The 16933-nt window shown below is 35.2% G+C and overlaps 1 protein-coding gene across 12 annotated transcripts in view; it reads right to left on the reverse strand.

Annotated features, from left to right (window-relative positions):
* Positions 1 to 16933, reverse strand: part of CDC14B (cell division cycle 14B) — a 131336-nt gene that overhangs the window by 31663 nt on the left and 82740 nt on the right. For all 12 annotated transcript variants that reach the window (XM_065946394.1, XM_065946393.1, XM_065946395.1 and 9 more), the window contains exons 5-9: positions 14431 to 14507; positions 9057 to 9123; positions 6459 to 6521; positions 2997 to 3084; positions 2487 to 2717 (exon numbers count right to left, since the gene is read on the reverse strand). In XM_065946394.1, the coding sequence (XP_065802466.1) occupies positions 2487 to 2717; positions 2997 to 3084; positions 6459 to 6521; positions 9057 to 9123; positions 14431 to 14507 (526 nt within the window). The remainder of the gene's footprint in view (positions 1 to 2486; positions 2718 to 2996; positions 3085 to 6458; positions 6522 to 9056; positions 9124 to 14430; positions 14508 to 16933) is intronic.

Below are 16933 nucleotides of genomic sequence, written 5' to 3' on the forward strand. Positions count from 1 at the left end.
AGTCCTCTATTTCCTTATCTTCTGACTGTCCCAACCATTGCTGAAGGTGGGATATTTAAATTTCCAACTATTATAGTACAACTGTTTTCTCCTTCAAGTCTGTCAATTTTTCCCTCTTGTATTTTGAACATATTATTAGGCATGTAAAAAAGTTTATAATTGTTACATATATATATGTGTATATATATTCTAGCTCTACTGAAACCTTTGTTAATATATGACGTTCTTGTCTCTTGTAATCTTTCTTGATTTAAAGTCTACTTTGTCTGACAATCACCTCTCTTTTTTGGTTACAATCTACATGAAATTTTTCATCCTTTCATATTCAACCTCATTGTGTCTTTGAATCTAAACTTAGTATCTTTTAGATAGCATATAACTAGATTAGTTTTTTAAGCCATTCTTCCAATTCTACCTTTTGATTGGAGCGTTTACAACCAAAGTTACAATAATAATAGCCTTTATAACTGTTCACGTACTTACTTTCACAGAGATTTTAATTTCTTTATACAGCACTGAGTGACTGTCTAGAGTCCTTTCATTCGACCTTTACCATTTCCTGCAAGGCAAACCTAGTGGCAGCAAATTCCCTCAGCTTTTAGTGATCTAGGGATATCTTAATTTCTCCATCATTTTTGAAGGACAGTTGTGACAGACATAGGATTTATGGTTGACACTCTTTTTCCTTCAGCACTTTAAACAGAGCAACCTACTGTCCTCTCGCCTCCAAAGTGTCTGATGAGAAATACACTGATAATCTTAGTGGGATCCCTTGTATGTCATAAGTTGATTCTCTTCTGTTACTTTCAGGGTTCTCTTTGTCTCTGGCTTTAGATTAACTGACCGACTGACTGCATCTTGATGTAGGTCTGAGTTTTTCATGCTTGGAGTTTGTTGGGCTCAGTGATGTTTACATTCATGTCTTTAATCACATTTGGGAAGTTCCCAGCCATTAATTCTTCAAATAATCTCCCTGCTTCTTTCTCTTGTCCCTTTGGCATTCCCAAAATCCATATACTGGCTTACTTCAAGGTGTCTCAGAGTTCCCTTAGGCTTGGTTCCCATTTCAGTCTTTTTTTTTTTGTTCCTCAGACCTGATCATTTCAATTATTCTATCTTTAAGTTTGCTGATTCTTCCTTCTGCCTGCTTGTCTGCTTGTGAATCTCATCAGTAAATTTTTCATTTCAGTTCCAGAATTTCCTTTTTCCTTTTAATGCTTTGTCTCTCCTGTTGATATTTTGATTCATACATTGTTTTCTTGACTTTGTACACATTTTCTTTTAGCTCTTCAAGCACCTTTAAGACAGTTGTTTTAGGAGTTCTCCAGCAGTCTACTGGTTAAGACTCCATGCCTCTGCTGCAGGGGGCATAGGTTCAATGCCTGATCAGGGATACTCCCATGCCATGTGGCAACAACAACAAAATACAGTTGTTTTAACACCTTTGTCTAATAAGTTCACCCTCTGGTCTTTCTTTGGGACAGTGTTCGTTGATTCATTTTTTTCCTTTGAATGAGCTATCCTTTCATGTTTCTTGGCAGTCCTTGAGATTTTTTGGTGAAAACTGAATTTTCAGTGAAATCTGAAAATGTGAATCTGATAATGTGGGAACTCCAGTAATTAGACTTCTTATGTGCTCCAGGGTTTGCTGTTTAGTTTTTCTTTTCCCCAATGTTGGATTTTTCTTAATAAAAATATATTCCTTGTCTTCTTAGTTGAAAAACCAAAGAAGAAAAGTTTAACAAATCCTAGTATATCCACACACTTGTTCAATAAATGCTTATTAAGTACCAGGCACTGTTCTAGTTATTGAAAATCTAGCAACTTGTTAGAAAACAAAGTCCAAAAGATAAGCTCTTAGAGTTTACTGCTCATGGACATATGCCAGAACATACCAAAGCAGGCACTGAATAGACATTTAATGAATAAATGAATGTGATAAGCCTTTGTAGGGTTACCCATGAATACAACTTAATTTGTTATACTTTCCATATGAAATCGGGGATTTAAAAGCATTCTTTGGGACTTCCCTGGTTGTCCAGTAGTTAAGAATCCACTTTCCAATGCAGGGTATGGAGGTTTGATCCCTGGGTGGAGAGGTGAGATCCCACATGTCACAGGGCAACTAGGCCCACAAGCCAAAACTACTGGGCCTGTGAGCTCCATAGCCTGCACATCACAACTAGAGAGCCCACACACAACTAGAGAACCCACACGCCACAACTAGAGAGAAGCCTGCACGCGGCAACAAGACCTAGAGCAGCCAAAATAAATAAACAAAGGCATTCTTTACATGTACAGCTTTCTTATGCCAATACTGCAATAAAGTAGTTTTAAGAAAAAAAGCAAAACACAAAAGGAAAAAAAAGCACTCTTTAAAACAAAGGCATCTTCATGTGTCCTTGCATATAATCTAAATGAGTATAGTGTGTTTCTACACACACATATACATGTCCATCACTCTTTAAACAACACTAGAAACATACCTTTACAGTGTACTGCAATGGCACCCTCTGCATTTTCACAAATATCCAGAAATTCTTTAACGATGGCATCAGTAGGGGTGCTGCCATCCGCAAAGAAAAGATCATAGTGATCGAAACCAGCATTTGTAAAGCGTTTGGCATCATACATCCTTTTATTCAGACGAATAACTGTAGTAACGTTGTGATTCTTAAAATATGGAATATAAGCCTCAGGAGAATGCTGATGGTAACCTACATAAAGAAATTCATCAGATGTTGTAAAATGCAGAAAGGAAACAATGGATAACAGTATCACTTGTAACTGCATGGAAACAGTATCTGGACTGGGGATTGAATACCAATTTGATTATAACTATGAAAAAAAAATTTTTTTAATTAAAACCCAGGTAGAATGATGAGATAAAATGTTCAAGAGTACACTTAAGAGAGCAGAGTTTTGGCTTCTTTTAAAAGAAAATACCGGATGGATACTTTTAATAACAAAACTATACTGGGCTCATTTTTGCATACCACTTTCAAGTCTGGTTCTTGAATGAGGTCCACAGAAGGCAAGAAATCGGTCTGGTATTATCCAATTTAAATCTCCATTTTCTGCTTTCTGCAAGGGGAAGATCAGCACAATTCATTTTTATATTTAATCTCCTCTCCATGTCCCTTTCAATAGTGAGTATCTTAAGGACTTCAAATCCATTTCCTTTAGCACAAAAGCTGTTTACAAATGACCATGAGACAGGAAACTAAAATTTATCCTGCTATGAATACTCCCAGGGAATACAGTGAGCCCTCAATATCTGTGGGTTTTGCATCTGTGGATTTGGAAGGCTGACTATGAGACTTGAACATCTGTGGATTCTGATACCAACAGTGAGTCCTGGGACCAATCACCCAGGGATACCAAGAGACAACTAAAGTTAGTTAACTTCTGGTCCTAATTAACTTTCACTTAAGAGCATTTTTTTTCCCTACAATAGTCAGCCTCTGGAAAATACAGCTGACTGCTGCTGCTATCCAGTCTATGCCTAAATACTTTATTTTATCCAAGTAAATTCTTATGTAATTGCTAATCAGTAAAAAAACCAAATTTTCTATCATGAGGGATATGGAAACGTCCCTGTTTTCCTGAATTACTAATTGGCTTCCAATGTGAGCAATTTTGACTTCTTAAATAAAGAAGAAAAAAAATCAATTTAGGGTCCTGGTTTCTCAAATATTTACTTTTTATTTCTACAGAGGCACCTTTCCATCGTTTTGCTGCCTATTTATTTAGAGAAATCAGTGAAAACTTTTTACTAAAATTCACCAGAAAACTTAAAATCACAAGAATACGGAGATCACATCTAAACTGACATTTAAAACACTTTACTTCCTGTTATCAAGTCTTTTGGATTGAATCACACAATTATTCTAAGATAAAGTTCAACTTTAATAACAATAGAGATGGCTACCAAAAGACTTAGGCAGAAAGTAGGAGACAGTTGATAGTGGGGAAGGAGAGAACATAAACACAAGTTCAATCAGTTTTACAACTGGAGTATGTTTTCCTCTACCTAAGCATAGGCAAGAAAAAAAATCAAGAGTTGCCTTAAAATCTATAGGTCAGGCAAGTAACCCAAAACTGATTTACCTGACTTATTTATAAGTTAAGCGAACTGATGAGCCCATATTCATTTCAGGCTAAAAGATGTAAGTAAGAATGAGGACAATCATTGCCAGATGTTCTGACTTTGAAGTAAAATCAGAGTTTTAAAATGAGAAATGTGATTAGATTTCATTGAATCACAGGCATCATATACTGTAAGATGCATCCTGAATTCAGAAAAGTTAAAACAGGAGAAAATGGGCATCATGGAGTCAATGCAAACCACCAATTCAAAATTTCTAAATAGAGAGACTAAGGGCTTCCCTGGTGGCTCAGCTGGTGAAGAATCAGCCTGCAATGAAGGAGACCTGGGTTCAATCCCTGGGTTGGGAAGATCTCTTGAAGACGGGAATGGCTACCCACTCCAGTGGCCTGGAGAACTCCACAGACTCACAGAGTTGGACGTGATTGAGCGACTTTCACTTTCACAGAGACTAAACAAAGCTACCACTGTGGTCTGTAGCTACTTAACAGTTCCCCGTGTCTCAGTGCAATTTCTAAGTAAACGACATTTGTTGGGTGACCCTACTGCTCCACCTCATGCTGCAATTTCTGCATTGGTGAGAAGGAAGCTAATTAGCACTTAAAATTACTCCTTAGTAAATAACAAGTAACTCTGAGGGACCATTAACTGGTGTGTTTATTAGTTTTGCTTTTCTAAAAAGAGAAAGTATATTTTATTTTATGTGTTTAATTTTGATAAAGTGAAAGTCGCTTAATTTTCATAAGGGGAAGTACAAAAAATGGTGTTAATAATTCAACTATAGTCAGTAATTAAGATGGTAAATGTATATTGTACTTTATAAACATATAGCTATTACAGAGAAGTAAAGGCAGAGTTGGCCTAATGAATCACACAATATGCTTTTATATCTTTGGTACATCACAATAATGATCAGCAGTACTTATTAGCCCAATTCATCAGTCAAATAGTTCAATTATACCTAGGAGTTTAAAATAATAGCTACTTTAGAAATTGTGAAAGAACAGTTATCTGAGTTTTTAAGATGCTGCTGAATAGCGTGTTGTCTGTGGAATCACTCCATTATTAGTGAGACTGTCTGCTCAAGATAACTATAGCAGGATAGGAAAAAAAACAAAAACAAAAAACAAACCAAGATTCCACAAGTATTCTTGGCTGAAAAAGACATTTAGCGTAACATCTTACTCATTATCTACTTGGAGGGTAGAATGGGAGAAGCAAATTACTCATTCTTTAAAAAAAATACACTACCGCAAAAAAACATAAAGGACATTTGTGGTTTTGCCTGTTTCTCTCCTCTCTGTGTACCGCCCTTCTTTTTGGTCTGTATGATTTGATAGGGCTGACCCAATTTCAGCTCCTGGGATGACCAAAGTATTCTGCACCCACTCATCCACTACCGTCACCAAAATCACAGCTTGGTTCAAGGGCAGAGACATGATCTCTGCCAAGTCAATGAGAGGAACCGGTGAGTCTTCTGCTGGAGCTATGAACATTCTTTTCCAGTAAGCTAAGTAAACCAAAAGGGTAAATCGAAGCTGTTGGCAGCCATATTTATCCAACGGACATTATATTTAGGTAACTTTTGTTCCTAATAACTTTCATTTAATAGCCTTTTCTTGGCGGGGGCGGGGGGGGGGGTGCGGCAGGCTACAACAGTCAGCCTTTGGAAAACAGAGCTGACTGCTGCTGCTATTCAAACTATACCTAAGTAATTCAGTTATTTTACCCAGGAAAATTCTTATATAGTTGCTGCTTATAAATAAGAACTGGGGAGAACGGGCCTTGAAACAATACTGGTTTCGGCTCAATTTCTGGTAAGTGTTTGTATACCTGAATCTGGTATGCATGAAGTTACACTTGCTCCTGGACATTTTGTTTATGTAAACCAATAAATTTCCCCACTTTATTTAAGCCATTTGTGTTTACTTTTTGTAATCTGCTTCCAAAAATGACTTGACTTCATATAAACAAAAGGTTCTGACAAAAATATGTGTTTTCCAGAGGTAATTAAATGTATACTGGCTATTCATTTAATCAGATCCTATGCTAAGGATTTCGTAAACATTATCTCATTTAATTCATTCTATAAAAGTCATCAGTACTTACAAAAAATTTTTAACTAAAAATTAAAAAACAATGCCTAGGAGCACACTCACTCACTCCAAAAGGATGTAACAAGTGCAAAAAATCAATAAGAACTAGGACTGCAGAAACAGAAGTAAGAGAAAGATGATTAACTCTATATACATCTAAACTGTTCAATTTTTTTTCAAAAAATAAGAATAATATTTCTGGAAGTAAAACATATATTAAAAAAGAGTTAAAAACAATATCCTTGAAAACTTACTTCATAGTATTCATATTCATCCAGGTTAAATGAGTTGAAATTAAAGAAGCCATACTGCATTGCCTAAAATCCAAAGGAAAGTTTTTAAGAATAAAGATGCAAATAAGGAAACAATTTTCAACCCAATTTCTTAATAGTAAGTATCAGAAGGCACCCTTGAAAAGCACTGTATTTAGATTATGTTGCATGGAACAGCTTTCAAAGGAGGTGGACTATGTCTTTTAAATGCATCCATCATCAGAAAAATCAGTTACAACAATATATATTTTAATGAAGAGTATCTTTTTCATTTTCCTTCATTAATCATCCTATCCATGCAAGATATAAATTATCAAGCCTTCAAAGTAATCCTACTAGTTTATTAGATGAACACCATTCAGGCTTCAAATATAATGCATAACCCAATGGTTGCTAAACAAATAATAACAAAGGGAAGAAACCATGGGTTAGTTTATATCAAACAAATATCACACTTTATACATATCTTCACTTTCAAATTCTTCTGAACAGTCTTGAATTAAAAGATCAGTATCTCCTATACTAAAGGCAGCCCTGAGACAAGCACTAAAATTCAATTTTTTTGAGGGGAAAAAACTTTTTTCAATAAGGAAAAAATACATGAATTTTCCTTTCTGTAGCCTCATTCTGAGTTGCAGTAAAAAGACTATGCTAAGCAAAGTAAGCAGAGTAACTATATTCTGAGACAAGGACAATCTGGTGGCCTGACAACCATTCTCCCTGCTTACTAAGACAGACAGCATGTAAGTAACAATTCTTGCTCAAGAAGTTATCCTTGGTTGAAAAGGAGTGATTCTGCAAAACCAGTCTGCAAAATATAAACTACTGAAATATGAATGAGAAATAAGGTTATAAAACCAAACAACAACAAAAATTATATTTTATAAAATATAGTTGTTTAAATCCTAATTCCAAGACCAAATCTAAGATGAATTTTATTTCTTTTGAATTCAAAACAATATTTTTCATATTCGGACTACAGCTGTTCCTAACAGAATGATACAATAAAAAGTTATCAGTCTTCAGGGGATTTCTAGTCTTTGAATTTCATAAGGAGATCTTATTAGAGTAGTATTTTTTTAAAAAGTAGCACTAAAATCAAGATATAATTATATTTATAAATATTTCAAACAATAATATTCAAAATCAGTCACAAATAAAAATCTTTAAATGGAAAAATCAGAAGCTGTTGTCTCAAAAAAAATTAAAATGCAGTATGAAAAAAAGCAATCTTTGATCTATAGTTACAGCTGATTAAACTTTGTATATAATATCTGATTTAAAAAAAACACAAAGCCAATGTTATAGAATATCATCACCAAAGCCCTCATAAGTGTTTCTTCTTCTTTTTTTTCCCAAATATATAAGGTTGTAGGACTGCAGAGAAGGGAGTCCTAGGATCCTAGATCAAGGACAAGTATGCCTGCCTGCATTAGCAACTTCCTAGGGTCCAACTGGCAAGGACTGTTAACTATAACTGGGAGGGGTCATTTATACCTACTGTCCCTCCATCTCCTGATGGCATCCTCTGCCCATTAAGTGCCTAAACTGAGGCCTCATGGAACTATCTCAGAGTGTGTGGCAACCTCCATCAGCTCCTTACACCACAGAGTCACTCGACTCAAATCCCCAAAACTAAGGTCCATCCTCACTGCCTTATTACAGGACAAAATGTATACTAATTAACCTCTGAATCTGTATCCTACTAGGTCTCTCAGCTTAACCCATAAAATTTCAGTCAAAATTCTCAGAAAGCTACCGTGTTTCATCATACAAGACAGTAAACTTGGGTTCCTTCTCCCTCTGAAAATACAAGTCACACAAAACTTTAGAGGTTGTTGAAAGCTTATTTGATCCAAGGGCTACTGATTAACAATTCTAGTTTCCTGCACTGTCCTGATATTCAAAAACTACACTGGAGGGAGTGAGTGTTTTAACCAGGGTCCGCTGCATCACCTGATTCCAGAGGACCCTATTCAATTAGAATGTGATAGAAGTTATCCCCTGAAGTCAAAGAGAGCAAGTAGCCCTCGTTATAAAACACAGGAGTTATTTTTAAATAGCTTTGAGAAAGCAGTAATGACCCACTTAGTTTTTTATATAAAACCTAGTAACAAACTAATGGGCTATTCAAATACTTCTGTTGAACTAGAAATTAAATTCTTGAAGATACAACAACAAAGTGTTTAACAGTGTGTTACAGAAATATCTGTTGTAAACAGAATTGGTGGCAGACTCATAAAATACACAAAGAGAATTTAGAAATCAGTAATCTATTTACTTTTTGTTTTTCTTTGACATCACAACACATTCAAAACCAATTCTGAATTTAGAACCTAATTACATAACTGTTTCTTAACGTCCCCTGTGTTCAAGTGGCTTTCCCCCCAACTCACACAGAGAAGCACTCAGATTCAGAATAATCTGTTTTCTAGTTTAGTGTCATTCTAATGTTGGCAGGGAAATGGGACACCTCTGACATCAAACACATCTTAGAAGGTCTTTGGAGAAGGCCTGTCTTCCTTGCTCTGTATTTAAGTTCTCCAGCACGACACCAGGCTCATGCTATAAGTCACTTACCTTCTTCACTGCATAAAAACAGTCGAGAAGTGTGATGAAGAAATTGCAACTTCCATAGGCAGCATCTCTGAAATTCCAAAAGGATTGAAATACACAGCTCAGTTAACTTAATTTTCTGCTGTCCACTTATCTCAAGACAAAGTTGATTGAAAATCAAACACATATTCAGTCTCAAAAGAAAAAAAAGAATTCTTGCCTTTTGGTTTTTAAATAAAGGATAAGTCACTGTTACACATTTCATCGTACCTTCTACCTATTCCAATAGATACTGTTTTATAGATGTGGATCAATAATGACCACATTCTAAATTTCAAATGATCTCTCTAGACTGTTCTTGGCTTTAATAGTTCAGCTTCAAAGGTTCCTTTTTGAGTTCAACTTCTCAATAGTATGTACTCCTCCTCTCAAAAAGATAAGACATTTGAATTTGTTCTTCAAATACCATATCAAATTGTTAGCAGGAAAGACTGCTTTTTGATTCTGTATGTACATGTTGTGTGTGTATCTACACCCACGTAGCAAAAAAATGTGGAGATCAAGATAGTATTTGAAATAACAGGTGCAAGCTAAAGAGTATTTTGCTTCTCTCATTATGCTTTTATGACTTTTAACAATTTAACTGGATAATTTTTTTCAGGTTCTTACAGGACAAGAGTACCAATAAAACCACAGAAACTAATGAGCCAACTACTATTACTAGAGTTACTCTACACTTGGGAAAAGTGCTTAAACAGTTAGGTAGACAGCCCCACTCAATACTATACCAATACCTGTCAGTAATCTCACATAAGATGAGCGACACAAGTCTCAGTCTCAGTTAAGACTTTGTCCAGAAAAATAAGATACTCCTCCATTCCCACCTGCTTCTCCCTTTTGTCTCCCTTGAGTCACTTCATTACAAAGTGAACATTTTAAGAATTAAGCAAGATAAAAATTAATTATGATCATTCTAGGCATGCCAAACAATTATGCCTAATCGGAGTGGTACTCATTTGGTTCTTATGTGGAACGAGGTTGCTACTGGAGCTATAATTAATTGCCTGCCTTGGTTGGGTTTTCGCACAGTCATTTACTTACCTGAAAAATCAAACTGTACATTTAAAATGTTTAATTTCTGTACAAACTTTAAGAATATAGACTATTATACTAACATTAAAGAAAAGGGTATCCTTTTTAGCTAAGACAGCTTTAGACATTACTATCTGAATTTGTTAGAATTATTGCAGTACACGTTAGCCTTCTTGAGGACTGGACACAAGTATGTACAACACGCCATTTGTGTTCTATAAGCTTCTGAGTTTAAAAGCTGACCTTCCAGAAGCTAGAAAAGGTTTCAGTGTGACCAAGAAAATGATCTTTACCAACAGCTTACTGGTAATCTTCAGGAAGGAGAAAAACAGAATGACCTGCAGCTTAGTTCTCAGGGTGTGCTACCTCGGCAAGCAGCCTCACTTGTTAGAAACTTAATTCTCAACCTCTAACCCAGACCTGTGAGTCAGAGTTCTAGGGGTGAGGCTGGGTTCTCCAGGAGTTTAAGAACCACTGACTTACATGATCACACATAATGTTCTGTACAAATAACTGTTTTATGGAATAAGGAATGTTTTTAAGATAGAGAAGCTAAGGTAGGAAAGTGAAGTTTAGTCTAAATCAAAATCAAAATTATCAGTAGAAAGACAATGAACTCTCAGATCACATCCCAATGTTTTTCACCATTTCTCCTCAGTTAGCTATGATTGTTAACTTACTGATAATTCTTTTCCAATCAAGTTACAGGCATGTTGATTCAGTTTTTGTGACAATTTGAGCGTTTATTCAATGCATAATTGTGAATAACCTCCTGAGGGCCAAGTCCTGCTCTAATCGAGCTTTGATCTGAGCTTGGATAAATTTAGTTCTGCCATATTATCGGAATAGACAAGGCTCTTTCTTTATTCACTCATGTTTATTTCATTAACACTTCCAACTTTAAACACACCCACATCTCCTTCTTCCCACCCAAGCAATTAGACTTCTTCAAAATGGCATAATAGCAGCTATCAATCTGGATATAAGCCTTTGTGGGGTGAAAGCTTGTCATAGATCATTTAACAAACTTGGAAAAGCAGATGAGAATCAATAAAGGAATACTGCTTAGAAACAGCAAAACGATGTCAAATACTAGTTCAAAAAGATAACAATTTTCATAGCAGATTATACTCATAACAGCCAAAAACTGCAAATAATCGAAGTATCCATCAAAAGGAAAATGGACAAATAAAATGTGGTATATTCAGAGAAAGGAAGGCTACAAAAGCAGTAAAAATAGGACAAACCACTAACCTGCCACCATAAGGATAAACCTCACAGACAATATATATTTTAAAAAAACTAGATCCCAGTTCTCCAAAAATGTATACTCCATGATTTCATTAACACAAAGTTCAAAAATAAGAAACACTTTTGGAAAGGGGATAATAAAAGGGAATCTTTATGGGGACTGACAATGTTCTGTGTCTTGAAAGGATGGTACCTACATATATAAATGTATAAGTTTACAGTGCTGTACATATAAGTCATGGAGTTTTCAATTGTGTTTAAGTTATACATGGATTTAAAAAGGAAAAAAACATGAATGTTTAACAAACGTTAGCTAGGGCTCAGGCATCAAGAGTTTCATATGCAGGATGTTACTTAATCCTCATACTTCATTAGGATGATATTACTGTCATTCCCATTTATAGACTAAGAAACCAAGCCTTGTATTTGTGAAGAACCACAGAGATATTAGTTGCAGAACTGAGACTGAAACTCTCATCTGTCTGAGGTCAATAGCCAAGCTATTAGCAGCTCTGCAATATTACCTCTCAAGAAAATAAAAGAACAGAGACCAAAAAAAAGTCAATTAAGAAGCAAGGAGTATTTTAGGTAATACCAAAGAGGAGATGCACATGCTCTTCATGACTATGATCAAAGGTTTTAAAAAAACGTTGAACTATATTTTATACTGTTTTTTAATTTAGACAGGCAGAAAAATACCTAATATAATTCATTAAGAGATTATATACATTATGTATACATTCATTTTAAAATTCAGTGGTTGAAGAATTATGTGTAAGTTAAATCTAATTATATATCGCTATGGAGCATAAAAGAAGTAATTAACTATGAATGAATGTTATTCTCACAGCTCCTTGTTAGCAACACTTTGTTAACGGCTGTAGTTGTTCTCTGCTCTTGCAATGGCAAAGATAAAAGACTATCCTACAATTTCTGTCAAAATATTATCCAGTTTTATTCACTCTGACTTGCTTACTTCCAATGAGTAAGTTCTTTAGAACAGTAAAATGTGGTGAGGCACAGATTTTTTAATCTGTCAAAGGATGATACTTTTGTGAAATACAATAATATTGTACGATGACATACCAATTATTATGCAATCATCTTATTTCTGTAAATAAAACTGAGTTATTAGAAAAATGAAAGTGAAAAACACATAAATACAAGCCTAAATTCTCCTACTATTAGAGTCCACAGACATAGACATACTCTATTAAATCATTAAAACGTCTGTAAAATCTTACTCTCTATCCCTGTACTCATCACAAGCTGGTAACAAAAAAGTTCACAGACCACATCTGGAGAAACAATGATTTAGATAAAACCAAAGTATGATATCTATGAATGAAGAGATTAAAATTTCACAAACCTGAACTGATTTTGGCGAAGTCCTGTTTTTTAGAGAATTACTGATCTTTGTTCCTGGAACCAGAAGCAACTAACTACATTTCTTAATGCCAAACTTTAATAATTTTAAACACAGGTACAGCAGTAAACAACATTTATTCTATTTTGACCCCTGTATTTAAATTACTGTAAAACTTCCCTTACATCAATAACGTTTCATGGATCCTTACTTAAATTATGTGAAATGTGTAAGCTTATTCCTGTTTTAGGATCTTGTCTTATAAACTTTAAGAATGGCACAATAAAGGATTACTATTATAAAGAAAAGTTCTGTACAAGAAAATTATCACTACATCAATATATCTATGATTCAGGAACCATAATCACTTCTTCTGAAGGAGGTACATGGTTGCTGTTATAAGTTGAGAAGAAATATGAGCACTCTTCAGCTTAGAAAATAACCTTCATCTCTTCCTACTCATCTCAAAGAATACTTAAGATGATGCACAAGCTAAGAAGAAAGGCAGTGATGCTGGGTCCAAAGCAATTCTTCTATTGGCTAAATCACTAACATACATAGAGCCTTTAGTGCAATACACAACTGAACTCTGCAGACTCTCCTAACAAAAATCTCTAATTCATGGAATAAATCCATAGATAGTCCTACAGAGTTATTTAAGGAGACAGATTCTGCCTAAGGTTTGGGACACTAATTCCCAAACTTGTCCACAATTAAGTCAGGTTCATAATCTTACCCTTTAAAGGCAAGCCCACACCTTCAAAATTAGGCATTTGAGGTATACACAGCAATCCTGAAACTATTAACTAATTTGCAGGTGGAAGAATGATGCAATATTTGAAATTCTCAATACTGTATGCAAAAAATAAAATTATTTCACACATTATTATACATTAAGCACAGGTATTTAATTATAGAACTAAGTCACGCATTTTGATACACAAGTAGAAAAACTTTTGGAACTTCCTTTGATTTAAAGGGAAAAACACAAGTTTTTTTCTCTTTTTTTCCTCAAAATATCTTCAACACAATCATTTGGTAACTCTGAGATAAGGATGAGGATGTCATTAACTTACATAAAAACATTACTTATCTATTCCCTTTATGACACAGGTGTTTTGGTTTAAGTAGCAGTACTATATTAACAACCTCACCCTATTTCTGCTTGCTGTGTCCCAAGAAAAAGGGGGTTCATTTCTGCCCCAGAAATAACTTCTAATCACTGAGAAAACTTATTTCTTAACTCCTCAAGGCCAAAACGTCTCAGTACTGGAAAATGGTAGTTTTGAAGACTGTACCTCCAAGATTCTCAGCTGATTACAAAGCACAAATTTTCATCAGTGGGAGTGGTTCTGCTTTCTCATGTAGAAGCAATTTACCACCACCACCACAGACATCTGGCAATGTCTGGAGACATTTTTGGTTTTCACAATTAATTTTCTGGGGGTGAAGGCATTGCTGACATCTAGTGGTTTAACAGTGATGCTCTTAAACATCCTATAGTACATACAACCATCCCCCCCACCCCAACATAATGTCAAGAGCGTCACTGAGTAACCTAGATCTATGGTGTTATTTGCACCCACCCCAAAATGATTATCAGGTTTTCTTTCTTCAGAAACAACCATACCACAGTGTTTCTGGCAAGGGCCTGATTAAATGAATCTACCATAATGTTCTTATATTTACCTGAAAGGAATATACGCTGCGTCTCCAAACATTAATATTCTATATGCTTCTTCTGGAGTTTTCCCCAAATATATAACCTACATTTGAAGAGAGAAGAAAAAGGCAATTTACTTCTAAATAAAGATACAGTACTGTCACTGAGAAGTAAGTTTTGTACAATTTTTAGCCAATCAGCTGAGCCTGGTTCTCCAGCTTTCCCAAGGATCCTACGAGTCACTCAGGATTCTCTCAGTGAATTTCCTTTTGTTTAAATCTGCTGGCATAGCTGGTTTCTGCTGCTTGCAATAAGAGCCCTGACCAACAACTTTTTACAACCTTTTGTGGTGAGAAGTATAGCATTAAAATATATATTTTTTTAAATTTTTTTGGCTGTGCTGGGTCTTTAGTGCTATGCTCCGGCTTTTTTCTAGTTGTGAAGATTGGGGCTACTCTCTAGTTGCAGTGTGTGGGCTTCTTATTGCGGTGACCTCTCTTATTGTGGAGCATGGGCTCCAGGGTGCGTGGGCTTCAGTATTTGCGGCATGTGGACACAGTATTTGTGGCTCCCGGGCCCCAGAGCACAGGCTCAATAGTTGCGGCACACAGGTTTACTTGCTCCGTGGCATTTGGGATCTTCCAGGATCAGGGATCGAACCCGTGTCTCCTGCACTGGCAAGTGGATTCTTTACCCCTGAGCCATCAGGGAAGCCCAGAAGTAGCATTTTAAGAGCAGATTTTCTAAATCAAAATGTTAGACTAAGCACATGCTTTTACCTCACCTCCCTTCTAAAATGCTGAAATGATAGTAAAGAAGTATGTGGGAGATGGCAATAGAGAAAGGACTGGGACGCGGATGAGAGGACCATAAAAGCAGAACAAAGACGCTGATTAACTCCATCCATTTAGATTTAACAACTTACGATACTGTACAGGTTTCCTATAAAACTTCATTTGTTTGCTATTGTCATTTGCTTCTTTTATCTTCAGAACTACGTCATGCTTCAATTTTCAACTGGTAGAATACTTCAAGTAGATTCTTTGGCATTTGAGGTTCACAGCTGGTGGACCTCTTTGCATTTCTAAAGTATCTTGTTTTCTACCCTGACATTCATGGACCCTATATATATATGATTTCAGGTCTGCAGTCCTTTTCTCTCAGTTTATAGCTGTTGCTCCATAGTTTTCTCATTTCCAGTATTGCAGAAGTATTTCACTATTCTCATTCTCTCCTCCTCCTCCTCACCTGCTCCACTGGTATCCCTTTAAATAAGACACACCACAGCCCCAGGTAAACTTGCCTAGGACTTCTGACCCTCATTCTATCCAAAGGCACGTCTTTTTCCAACTCAGAATCTTCCAGCAGGACATTTTCCACCCATATGTAGAGACAAGGGGTGAGACAGGCCATAAGCATCAGATGTGGCAAACATATTATCGCCCAAATTCAATTCAATTCTAAAGCTTACTCTGGGATAAAATACACTTTGAGTTTTGACTAGTAAAAATAAATCACAAAAAAATTTAATTACAAATTTTTTAAATCTCCATTACTTAGATTTATATAAATGAGCTGTTTCTTCTACCAAATTGTGAACATTCTGAAGTGAGAACCCAAGTCTTATGTTAGATTGTAACTCCACATGCATAAATCAAGTATGGACTCTGATTTGATGCTTAATTCGCTGAACTTAAATCTACTTATAATAGTTAGGAAACTTTAAAATAATTGATAAAACACATTGGTATAGATATAAAAACATCACTGGATTAAGAAAAATTATAAAAATAAGAAATCCAGCAAGAATCTCTGAAACTTAGAGAAGGATGTATCTTAAAACTAGTCAGGTTCCAGATGGCACTTTATCAATTTTAAGACTCATAAATGGAAATGTTTACCCTGTTTCTAAAAATGATTTTACCCCATTTACTCTAAAAATAATACAGAACTATGATCAACTATACAGAATCTTCTAACACATATTTATCTATAGCAGCATATAAACCCACAAAGAACAATCAATCCCAAAAACAAAGGAATGCTTTCTTATCAAGTTTCAGACAAATCTTCAAGAACAGCAATACTGACTCATAGAAGGTTGTAAACTACCATGAATTAATCAAAATCATCTATAATCACCCTCAACATTATATTTATCTAATACATTACTTTAAGAAAAAAAGTCTTATAAATTTTTTTGGGGGGGTCAGTGAGGGTAAGAATAAGATTTGATTCACTTATGTATTTGCATACATATACATTTCTAACACAACCTTCTCTCAAATTATATAAAATTTTCCTTAAGCATCAGTTAAAGATAATTCCTCCAACTCAAGACTGTAGTTCCTTGGTTTCTTTAGTTACTAAAATTGCAATATTATTTCCTTCTAACTTTCAAAACAAAAACAGCCTCTAATACCTTAAATAACTGTGAATACAAATTCAATTCAAAGAACCCAAAAACAATGTAACATTTTTTCCTATGGAAATGAAAAACGTGAATTCCTAGTGATGAATTTTTTAAAC

This window comes from Muntiacus reevesi, chromosome 10, assembly GCF_963930625.1.
Source record: "Muntiacus reevesi chromosome 10, mMunRee1.1, whole genome shotgun sequence".
In the NCBI taxonomy this organism is placed as follows: Eukaryota; Metazoa; Chordata; class Mammalia; order Artiodactyla; family Cervidae; genus Muntiacus; species Muntiacus reevesi.